The sequence below is a fragment of the Dendropsophus ebraccatus genome, chromosome 4 (assembly GCF_027789765.1).
Source record: "Dendropsophus ebraccatus isolate aDenEbr1 chromosome 4, aDenEbr1.pat, whole genome shotgun sequence".
In the NCBI taxonomy this organism is placed as follows: Eukaryota; Metazoa; Chordata; class Amphibia; order Anura; family Hylidae; genus Dendropsophus; species Dendropsophus ebraccatus.
Window position 1 is genome coordinate 117,939,229 of NC_091457.1, and position 12,220 is coordinate 117,951,448.

Below are 12,220 nucleotides of genomic sequence, written 5' to 3' on the forward strand. Positions count from 1 at the left end.
CATAACCATAATCGCTTCGTGGAATTGGTGTAAACGAGCGAACCAATTCCACGTTTGGTTTTTCAGCATGTCGAAAAAAATCGTTGGTCTTTGAAAGATAATTCGCTAATCGGTTTGTAAAATTAGAAATCTTTCAGTCGTTCGTAAAAAGGTTTAAAAAAAAGTAGGTGGTCATGATCACCCCGGCGAACGTTTTAAACGACCATGTAACGACCACAAAATAATCGTTAAACTACATATATCGTTCACGTTCCCACGTGTGTTATGTGTTATCGTTTGCTAAAAAAAAAGGTTTAGTGATTGTTAAAGAGCGATGGTGGAATAGGGCCTTTACTAGAGGGGTGGATAAGATAAGATAAGCTTTTTAAAGAGTTACTGTCACTTAGGAAAAACTTAGGTTGCGGTCTCTGTGCTGAGATTTCCGCCGATCTAGATATAGTTGAGAAAAGTACACGTCGGCCCGATTCACTTCCTGGGTAACTTGTTGTAGGAGATGGCTCTATTTTAAGTCTATGGACCCAATCTCTTAGGTCGGACTAAGCTGTGAGGGGGGAAGTGATGCATGCAGACACACAATTCGTCTATCTATATCCAGTAAACAGTGCGATTTGGACTTCATATGGCATTCGACACTTAATGTGAACACACCCTTACCTGCAGAGAATCCTAAATTCCACCGAATTTTCCTAACCTACTGTTTTACGCTTTAAGCTGAAAGATGAATAAGGTAAAGCGAATGCCCTTAGACACATGTAAGGCACATTTTGCTGTGTCGTATAGGGATGCAGTTCATATGTGCAAACAGAGCAGCAGCTGGAAATAATTATCAGTCAGCAGATGAAAAAAGTGGCACCAATATCCTAACTCTGCGCCAATGAACCTTTGTGCCATTGAGCCCTGGTGTAGGAGTATACGTGTACATATAATAATACATTGTTATAATAACCACAGAATAAAACCTGATAAACGAGCACAGAGCGCCGGCCAAATGTCTATTACGCAACAGAGAAGTCTGGATAACAGACTACAGATTAGAATATGAAACCATTCCCAGCACAGCACAAAGCTGGAGCAAAAATGAAATCAGAGCTTGACCCTTCCACCAAAGCTTTGTGTGTATGCATCACATCTGCCAAACTCTCAATGCTCTTTGTTACTCATCTTTATTGGGCCAAATCTGCAAAGTCCTGCTGAGAAGCCTGGCCACAAACCCAGCGGGGCTCATGTATAAGACATTGGGCTCTGTTACTATACGCAATAAGAGGCAAATGGAGATAAGTGAAGGCCTTAAGGCCACCAACTATCCCTGTGGACCCACACTCCACTTGCCTCCCTTGGCAATTACATGTAGGGCAAGTGGCCAGCACCAGGGAGAATGGGCATCGAGGTTTGCTCTATAAAGGTTGTGTTCACATGTCGTAAGAGACCGGCTGTTCCGTGACCCATCTGGGAAAAGATCATCCCGGCCGGATGATCTTTCCTGCCGCAGAGTTCTGATACGGGCGCATTCATGCGCGCCCGCATCAGAACTCCCTACTGCGCACTATTGAGCGTGCGACCCCAACCGCATGGTTTTCTGCGGCCGCTATTCACTGAATGTCAATTCTTTGCAGTGCCGCTAGGGATACCGGCCAGAGTATATACTATGTGTATACGCTACGGCCGGGATCCTATAGAAGATAAGGCAGCGTGTCTTTTTGTACAAAGTACGGCCTTAGGCTGGGGCTACACAGCAATTTTAACAATGGCGATCATGTAATGAAAATTGCTGTATCATACTAGATCCCACTGTCTTGCACCTAAGGTATGTAAATGGGATCACACTGTGACCCGCAAAGTAGTGGTGAGCTGAGAATCACAAGAAACCCCTGCCAGGTCATGGTTGCTGCTACTTGTCAAGACCCTAAGTCTTGTGCTAATATGCAAAATTAACACAGCTTATCAAAATGATGCGGTTGTGGTTTCCATCACCATAATATTGTGCACGTCCGAGCCTCCAATATGGATCTGAACACAGCCTTAGATGCATCTCTCTTCCTTATACCACCTCAGGCTCCAGTACACATCAATATTTTATGCCAAAAATTAAGCACATCTTCAGCATATTTGGCATATTTTAAAGCTTTTTAACCACATCCCCTTCACTCAACACAATACAAAAGCAATACACATGGAACCCCCCAGAGCAAGTTAGAACAGTCAGTAAGATTAACAAAACTGATGCAAAGAAAAACAGAGCAGATGCCCAAAGCAACCAACCAGCTTCTAACCCTTCCAGGCTCCTTTAAAATGGGCTGTGACTGCTCAAATTGTCCTCGGCTTTGCTTTCTATATATCTCACCTATCAGGCATTATTTATCCTAACTAGTCTTGATGCCTATTGCAACCAATCACTTTACATTTTTCTAAGGGCTAATGAGTCCAGGGGGCGGTGCCTCTGAAAGCTTGACAGCCTTCCCAGCATGCACTCAAAAATAAGGAAGAAGTAGGCTTTAATGTATCTACTTGAAGCTGTAATGGATGATATTGATACCAGTTGGAGCCCTTGGTATGGGTCACACAGCTATATGTCTCATTGCCTATAGCTATGACCACAGTTCGGCACATTGTTTGGTTAACCAGTCCCTGAGATTCCCAGTGTAGGGACATCTGTGTTGGTTTCTCAGCACAGATGTGGATGTTGCCGCCCTGGCTCAGCATTCTGGATAATATCACAGTACTTTATGCCAGAACCCAACTTTTTACCATGGCGCAAATTAAAACTTGTGCTTCTATTAAAATGATGGCACTGCTGAGACATATAAACTAATACATTACCGCGTAGATCAAGCGAATCACTCGCTAAATGCAGCAGTAATCATTCTCTGTACAGCAATTTAACATCAAGAGTATCAAGTACACTTTATGGCTCTGGCGGCTGGCAGGAGGCATATATTAACTAAATGTTATACATTCTGCTGAGATACGGGGATCTTCAAATCTGAGGATAACTTTAAGCCTCGGAAGGCCTGGAAGTCAATGCTGCCACCTGTAATATCATCCAGTGTACAAGGTTATAACACTATAAAACTAATATATTGTACTGTGCCTAGTGCAGGGCACAAAGGGAAGGGGCCTAACACAGTCCCTGCCATCTGCATACAGTATATGATTGGTGGGGGTCTGACCTTTGGAACCTGATCATGAGAATGAACAGGATGCAGTGGTGGTATAGAGCTGCATCCCCTTCTGAGTTTTGCTTGCAGAATGGTGCTCTAAGCCACCCAGCTGTGCCAGGAACTGCAGCCAGTCCCATTCAACTGAATGGAGCTGTGCTGCACTACTTTGAACAGCCAGGAGTCTTCAAGCTGCTGTATAGGGTGGAAACAGTACAGGGAACACAACACTACACCACTGCTATATCCTCATGATCAGTGGAGGTCCCAGTGGTTAGACCTCCACCAGTCATACAGTGTTGGCATTTCCTAGCAATCTGCAATCACTTTATGAAATGGGAACCTGTCAGCTGAGACTCACAACACCACAATGAATTATGATGCAGTGAGCTCCAGAATGGCCGGAGCACTACATATGGGCAGGGTAGTGCTGAGGCCAACTGGGAACTCAGTGCACCATAATTCAATGTGATGTTGCGGCCCATGTGTATATAGGGAGAGACTTGTCAGTCAAGCCTACAAGCCTAAAGAGGTGAGGAATATGTCCCATTGGTCCCATTGTTTAAAGCGACTCTGAACCCACAATCTGACAAATTCCCTTAACAAACCATCAGGGCTACACTGACATCACTAAAACCTCAAGTACAGGATATAATTTTTGAACCATTCGAGTCTTAACATTTCTACTCCTGAACTGCATAGGACTGAATGTGCCTAGAGTAGTCACCGACAACTGTGGTGTTGTTATACCAGATGGTTAACACTGGCAACTCAATCTAAATACTGTGTTCAAAACAAAGTGGCTTGTTGGCATTTCTGGCATGAAGCACCCGCAGGCACATACCTCAGTAGGCCCACAACTATGCCCATCATTGGTTTCAATGGCATTTTACTAATCTTGGCTTATACAACAGCAATTAAATAAGAAATATAATATTAAATACAAGGTGGGCATGAACAAATACTACAGTTCTAAGAATTTCCAGGAGTGTCCGATCATATTAGACATATTGACATATTAGAACACTGTTACACAGCAAAAAAAAAAAAAAAAAAAAAAAAGCTCAGTAAAAAATAAAATAAATAAAAATTTCAAAATAAATACAAATTTCAAAATGTTACATTCTTACATTAGAGTTTACATAATACAGATATGAAGCTCCACATGGCATATATACATGGCTTACATACAGTATGCATACAGTAGTCTGCCCCCCCCACTTATACACAGTATACATACAGTAGTTGACCCCTTATATGCAATATACATAGAGTCTGCCCCTTATATACAGTACGCACACAGTAGTCTGACCCCCTTATATATAGTATACATACAGTAGTCTGCTCCCTTCCCTTAAAGTATACATACAGTATTCTGTCACCTTATATACAGTGTACATACAGTATGCATAAAGTAGTCTTCCCCCTTATATACATTATGCATAGTCTGCCCCCTTCCCTTATGTAAAGTATACATACAGTAGTCTGCCCCTTATATACAGTATGCATACAACAGTCTGTTCCCATCCCTTTTATACAGTAGTCTGCCCCACTCCCCCTTATATATGGTCTACATACAGTAGTGTCTGACCTCCTTATATACAGTATGCATACAGTAGTCTGTCCCCTTCCCTTGTATAAAGTAGTCTGTCCCACTCCCCCTTATATATGGTCTACATCAGTAGTCTGCCCCCTCATATATACAGTAGTCTGTCCCCTCCCCTTGTATACAGTAGTCTGCCCCACTCCACCTTATATATGGTATACAGTAGTCTTGTATACAATAGTATGCCCCCTCCCTTATATACAGTATACATACAGTAGTCTGCCCCCCATTATATACAGTATACATGTAGTCTGTCCTCCCTTATATACAGTATACATACAGTAGTCTGCCCCCCATTATATACAGTATACATGTAGTCTGTCCTCCCTTATATACAGTATACATACAGTAGTCTGCCCCCTTATATACAGTATACATACAGTAGTCTGCCCCCCTTATATACAGTATACATACTGTAGTCTGCCCCTCCCCTTTATATACAGTATACATACAGTAGTCTGTCCCCCCTTATATACAGTATACATACTGTAGTCTGCCCCTCCCCTTTACTGTATGTATACTGTATATAGTCTGCCCCCATTATATACAGTATACATGTAGTCTGTCCTCCCTTATATACAGTATACATACAGTAGTCTGCCCCCCTTATATACAGTATACATACTGTAGTCTGCCCCTCTCCTTTATATACAGTATACATACAGTAGTCTGCCCCCCATTATATACAGTATACATACAGTAGTCTGCCCCCTTATATACAGTATACATACAGTAGTCTGCCCCCCTTATATACAGTAGACATACTGTTGTCTGCCCCTCCCCTTTATATACAGTATACATACAGTAGTCTGCCCCCCCTTTTATACAGTATACATACTGTAGTCTGCCCCTCCCCTTTATATACAGTATACATACAGTAGTTTGCACCCTCCTTATATATAGTAGTCTGTCCCTTATATACAGTATGCATACAGTAATCTGCCCCTCCAATATATATATATATATATATATATATATATATATATATATATACACATACACACATACATACATATACATATATATATATATATATATATATATATATATATATATATATATAGTATACATACATTAGTCTGTCCTCCTTATATACTATAGTGTGCCTGTGGCCCCCTTATATACAGTAGTCTGTCCTCCTTGTATACAGTAAAGTAGTCTGCCCCTTCTCCTTGTATACAGTATACATACAGTAGTCCGTCCCCCTTATATACAGTATACATGTAGTCTGTCCCCCTTTTATACAGTATACATACAGTAGTCTGCCCCGCCTCCTTATATACAGTATACATACAGTAGTCTGTCCCGCTTATATACAGTATACATGTAGTCTGTCCCCCCTTATATACAGTACACATACAGTATACATACAGTAGTCTGTCCCCCTTATATACAGTATACATGTAGTCTTCCCCCCTTACATACAGTATACATGTAGTCTGTCCCCCCTTACATACAGTATACATGTAGTCTGTCCCCCTTATATACAGTACACATACAGTAGTCTGCCCCGCCTCCTTATATACAGTATACATGTAGTCTGTCCCCCCTTACATACAGTATACATGTAGTCTGTCCCCCCTTATATACAGTACACATACAGTAGTCTGCCCCGCCTCCTTATATACAGTATACATGTAGTCTTCCCCCCTTACATACAGTATACATGTAGTCTGTCCCCCCTTATATACAGTACACATACAGTAGTTGCCCCGCCTCCTTATATACAGTATACATACAGTAGTCTGTCCCCCTTACATAAAGTATACATGTAGTCTGTCCCCCCTTACATACAGTATACATGTAGTCTTCCCCCTTACATACAGTATACATGTAGTCTTCCCCCTTACATACAGTATACATGTAGTCTGTCCCCCTTATATACAGTACACATACAGTAGTCTGCCCCTCCTCCTTTTATACAGTATACATACAGTAGTCTTTCCCCCCTTATATACAGTATACATGTAGTCTTCCCCCCTTATATACAGTATACATGTAGTCTTCCCCCCTTATATACAGTAATCTGTCCCTCCTTATATATAGTAGTCTGCCCCTATATACAGTAATCTGTCCCTTCCTTATATATAGTAGTCTGCCTCGCCTCCTTATATACAGTATACATACAGTAGTCTGTCCCCCTTACATACAGTATACATGTAGTCTGTCCCCCCTTATATACAGTACACATACAGTAGTCTGCCCCTCCCCTTTATATACAGTATACATACAGTAATCTGTCCCTCCTTATATATAGTAGTCTGCCCCTTACATACAGTAATCTGTCCCTCCTTATATATAGTAGTCTGCCCCTTACATACAGTAATCTGTCCCTCCTTATATATAGTAGTCTGCCCCTTATATACAGTAGTCTGCCCCCCTTATATACAGTATACATACAGTAATCTGTCCCCTCCTTATATACAGTAGTCTGCCCCTCCTCCTTATATATAGTATATATACAGTAATCTGTCCCCCCTTATATATAGTAGTCTGCCCCTTATATACAGTACTATGCCCCTCTATATATATATATATATATATATATATATATATATATATAGTAGTCTGCCCCTTATATACAGTAATCTGTCCCCCCTTATATATAGTAGTCTGCCCCTTATATACAGTACTATGCCCCTCCTTATATACAATATACAGTACTATGCCCCTCCTTATATACAGTAATCTGTCCCTCCTTATATATATATATATAGTAGTCTGCCCCTTATATACAGTACTATGCCCCCCCCCCCCCCCCCAAGTGTACTGGCCATAGACACACTGTATGTCAGGTATATGAATGACAAACAGTAAGCAGTAACAGTAAATCCCCATCATCAGGAATAGGCAGGACTTCCACAGCAGTCATTATAGTAATAATAATTTTTATTTATATAGCGCCAACAGATTCCGCAGCACTTTACAATTCTGGGGGTACATACATGGACAAAAAATCGACATTACAGAGATATACATCTAATAATCCATACATGAGGAGTGAGGTCCCTGCTCGCATGCATGAGCTTACACACTATCAGTCATTATAGTAAGTGTAATGTGCCAAGCAGTTGTGCAGCAGCTGTGCCCTGCTCTCTGCAGCCTCCTCTTACCTCCCTTTCGCTGCCCTTGCCTTGGAGGTGCTCGCCTTCTTCCTCCCCCGGGGCTCTCTTTTTGGCTTGTGCTCCTCTATGGCTCGGAAGTGCCCAGGGGTAGTGGTGGGCTGCTCCTTGCCATGTCCAGGGGGGGCTGGAAGTTTGCTTCTCCTGGTTCCTGTAGCAGGGTGCTCCTCTGTATTCCCCAGGAAGAGATAGAGGATGAGAAGCCCCCCCAGGCACAGCAGGCTAGCCAGGAGCTTGCAATGGATCCTCATGGTGCCGGCTCACTCGGGGTCCTCCTTGCAGATCATACTTGCGGAGGGGTCACCCCTTAGGGATCGGCATTGCAGGCAGCATTGTGAGAAGCTTCCACAGGGAGCTCCGGGGCTGCAGGCACCACGTATCCGATTGTCAGGGCAGGGGGAGGGGGCAGAAGAGACACAGAGGTGGGAGGGATCCTACCGTAATGTGTGGAGCTCAAGCTCCCTCTCCTCATTATCACACATTCTACACATGCTGAGGAGCGGCTGTTCCCGCTCTGACCTGCAGAGGGCGCTCTTACAGACTGATCCTGTCATTCACAGGACTAGTGTTCTGTAATACCATGAATGTTCCTGATAATAAATACCATTTCCGCCTCATTATTTATGTCACCAAATCATCAGTTCTGGTTTGTGACAACAAAATAATTAGTAGTGCCAGTCCTACCTGGTGGCAGTAACTCTTTGGTAAGTTAGGGAAAGGTCACATGTTGCAGATATGCTACAACAAGAGGTTATCCAGAAAAACATTGCTGCTTCCATCCAGAAACAGCGCCACTGTTGTTCTCAGTTTGTATATGGTATTGCAGCTCAGCTTCACTGTAGTGAATGCAGCCAACTGTAACAACCTGAGTACAGGTGTGGCGCTCTTTTGGAATAAAGCTGCGTTGTTTTTCTGATCCTAAATAACCCCCTTAAAGTGAATGTATGTTTTAATAAATGGTACCGCTGCACTGGACTTGATAAAAGTATTGTCGCCATACCTGTCAATTGTGCAACTCTTGTTTTATTCTGAAAATAAATTTTTTTAATGCGGCTGAAAAAATGTTATTGGGCCCCTATAGCTAGGGCTACAAAGTGACTTTGGTCACATGACATGAAAATAGCAATGATGTGACCCAACTGTTGCAAAAACATCACAGCATCAACATCAATGTAAATTTTGTGTTACTGTGACCAGAGGTGAGCAAACTTACAATAAGTTTGGGTTTGCATTTAAATGAACACTTAGGGGGGGGGGGACATTTATTAAAGAAGCAGTTCACAAAAAATTATTATTGCTTTCCCCCCATGTAGGCGCTGGCACATTTACTCACCTCATCTGATCGGTGTCCCGTGGCGCGGCTTCGTTCCAGTCCCGCAGCGCCGTTCAAATCCGGCGCACACTCACTTCAGCTTCTGCAGTGACTCCTCTTCTCTGTCTTGAATGCATTGAAGTGCGTGAGTTCTGGCGTATAATCACAGGACAGAGAAGAGGAGTCACAGCAGAGGCGGATGTAAGCGCGCGCCGGATTTGAATGGCTCTGCAGGACCGGAATGAAGCCGTGCCACGGGACACGCATCAGCTGCGGTGAGTATACGTGCCAGTGCCTACAGGGGGGCCAATAATAATTTTTTGTGAACTGCTTCTTTATGTACAACGTTTTTAGTGGTGGGCCTAAAAATGTCCCTGCAGCACCAAGGCTCCCCGGATTTATGTACAGGCGCAGTGCCTCTACATGGCCAAAGGGTGCACTGTGGTTCAGGAGGGCCCTCACTGTATTATCCACAGCAGGTGCTCTGGTCTTCTAAGAAGTCACAGGAGCAGAAGAACACAATACTTTACTAAAACATGTCTTCCTGACTACAAGCAGTACAGATATTGTAAAATGTGACTCAGATACATAATATTAGATCCCCCCAGCTCCTCTCTTCCTGATCTGGCAATCCTCACCCCCTGTAACGGCCCCCAATGCATAGTTAAAGGGGTTATCCAGCGCTACAAAAACATGGCCACTTTCTTCCAGAGACAGCACCACTTTTGTTCAGGCGAGTTTGTAATTAAAGGGGAACTCAAGATAAGGAAAACTTTTTTTCTATTAAAAGTACATCAAAAGTTATCTAGATTTGTCTATACAATGTATTACCATATCTGCATGGTTCTGCCACACTGGTAGCTGATAGAAATCCAGGAAGTAAAGAAAAATGGCCCCTGTGCCAATCCACATTGTCTCCTGCTCCCACTGCTCTCCCACCGTAGGAGACAAATATTCATGTCCCTGTCTCACATGAGACACTGTATGTGTTTGCTGAGCGCAGGCTGATGATGCAGACAGGGGGCAGGGTGTGATGTCACAGGAGGCTTGGCTGGATCCCCCAAACCCCTGTGTGATTCACCATCTCTGACCAGCCAGAAGCAGCTGCTGCAACTTCGCTGATTGTACAAATGTCTGCAGTGAAATTAGGGCTATGTTCACACATGTTGAATCATCATTGCAGTACTGCAGAGTCTTCACAAAAATGATGCAGTAACACAATTAAATGATGCTAAATGGCACAGAGGATAAGAGCCGGCACTGCCAATCCCGCCTGGACAAAAAACGAGGTATAAACAGTATATCCCATGTAAGAAAATATCAGATAAAGTCCTTATTGTGGAGGTCAACCTCAAAGATAAAAGATGCTTGATCATAATATGTGCGTGGAGATTAAAAGAAAAAATAAATTAATTAAATTAAAAAAGTTCTTTACTTTATTCCAATATTGGCCTTATAGGTAGTAACAGAGCACTGTGTGGTGTTAAAGGTAGTAACTGTGTGCTGTGTGGTGTTACAGGTAGAGAATACAGCGTGCTGTGTGGTGTTACAGGTAGAGAATACAGCGTGCTGTGTGGTGTTACAGGTAGAGAATACAGGGTGCTGTGTGGTGTTACAGGTAGAAAATACAGTTTGCTGTGTGGTGTTACAGGTAGAGAATACAGTCTGCTGTGTGGTGTTACAGGTAGAGAATACAGTGCTGTGTAGTGTTACAGGTAGAGAATACAGTGTGCTGTGTGGTGTTACAGGTAGAGAATATAGCGTGCTGTGTGGTGTTACAGGTAGAGAATATAGCGTGCTGTGTGGTGTTACAGGTAGAGAATACAGCGTGCTGTGTGGTGTTACAAGTAGAGAATACAGTGCTGTGTGGTGTTACAGGTAGAGAATACAGCGTGCTGTGTGGTGTTACGGGTAGAGAATACAGTGCTGTGTGGTGTTACAGGTAGAGAATACAGTGTGCTGTGTGGTGTTACAGGTAGAGAATACAGCGTGCTGTGTGGTGTTACAGGTAGAGAATACAGTGTGCTGTGTGGTGTTACAGATAGAGAATACAGTGCTGTGTGGTGTTACAGGTAGAGAATACAGTGTGCTGTGTGGTGTTACAGGTAGAGAATAAAGTGTGCTGCGTGGTGTTACAGGTAGAGAATACAGTGTGCTGTGTGGTGTTACAGGTAGAGAATACAGTGCTGCGTGGTGTTACAGGTAGAGAATACAGCGTGGTGTGTGGTGTTACAGGTAGAGAATACAGCGTGCTGTGTGGTATTACAGGTAGAGAATACAGGGTGCTGCGTGATGTTACAGGTAAAGAATACAGTGCTGTGTGGCGTTACAGGTAGAGAATACAGCGTGCTGTGTGGTGTTACAGGTAGAGAATACAGCGTGCTGTGTGGTGTTACAGGTAGAGAATACAGTGCTGTGTGGTATTACAGGTAGAGAATACAGGGTGCTGCGTGGTGTTACAGGTAGAGAATACAGTGCTGTGTGGTGTTACAGGTAGAGAATACAGCGTACTGTGTGGTGTTACAGGTAGAGAATACAGTGCTGTGTAGTATTACAGGTAGAGAATACAGCGTGCTGTGTGATGTTACAGGTAGAGAATACAGGGTGCTGTGTGGTGTTACAGGTAGAGAATACAGGGTGCTGCGTGGTGTTACAGGTAGAGAATACAGTGCTGTGTGATGTTACAGGTAGAGAATACAGGGTGCTGTGTGGTGTTACAGGTAGAGAATACAGTGTGCTGTGTGGTGTTACAGGTAGAGAATACAGTGCTGTGTGATGTTACAGGTAGAGAATACAGGGTGCTGTGCGGTGTTACAGGTAGAGAATACAGTGTGCTGTGTGGTGTTACAGGTAGAGAATACAGTGCTGTGTGATGTTACAGGTAGAGAATACAGGGTGCTGTGTGGTGTTACAGGTAGAGAATACAGTGTGCTGTGTGGTGTTAGAGGTAGAGAATACAGTGTGCTGTGTGGTGTTACAGGTAGAGAATACAGCGTGCTGTGTGGTGTTACAGGTAGAGAATACA

The 12,220-nt window shown here is 43.2% G+C and overlaps 1 protein-coding gene across 2 annotated transcripts in view; it reads right to left on the reverse strand.

Annotated features, from left to right (window-relative positions):
- GXYLT2 (glucoside xylosyltransferase 2) overlaps nt 1-8,274 on the reverse strand; it is a 44,813-nt gene extending 36,539 nt beyond the window's left edge. For both annotated transcript variants that reach the window (XM_069966867.1, XM_069966866.1), the window contains exon 1: nt 7,875-8,274. In XM_069966867.1, the coding sequence (XP_069822968.1) occupies nt 7,875-8,134 (260 nt within the window). In that variant the 5' untranslated portion in view covers nt 8,135-8,274. The remainder of the gene's footprint in view (nt 1-7,874) is intronic.
- Nucleotides 8,275-12,220: the final 3,946 nt, after the last annotated feature.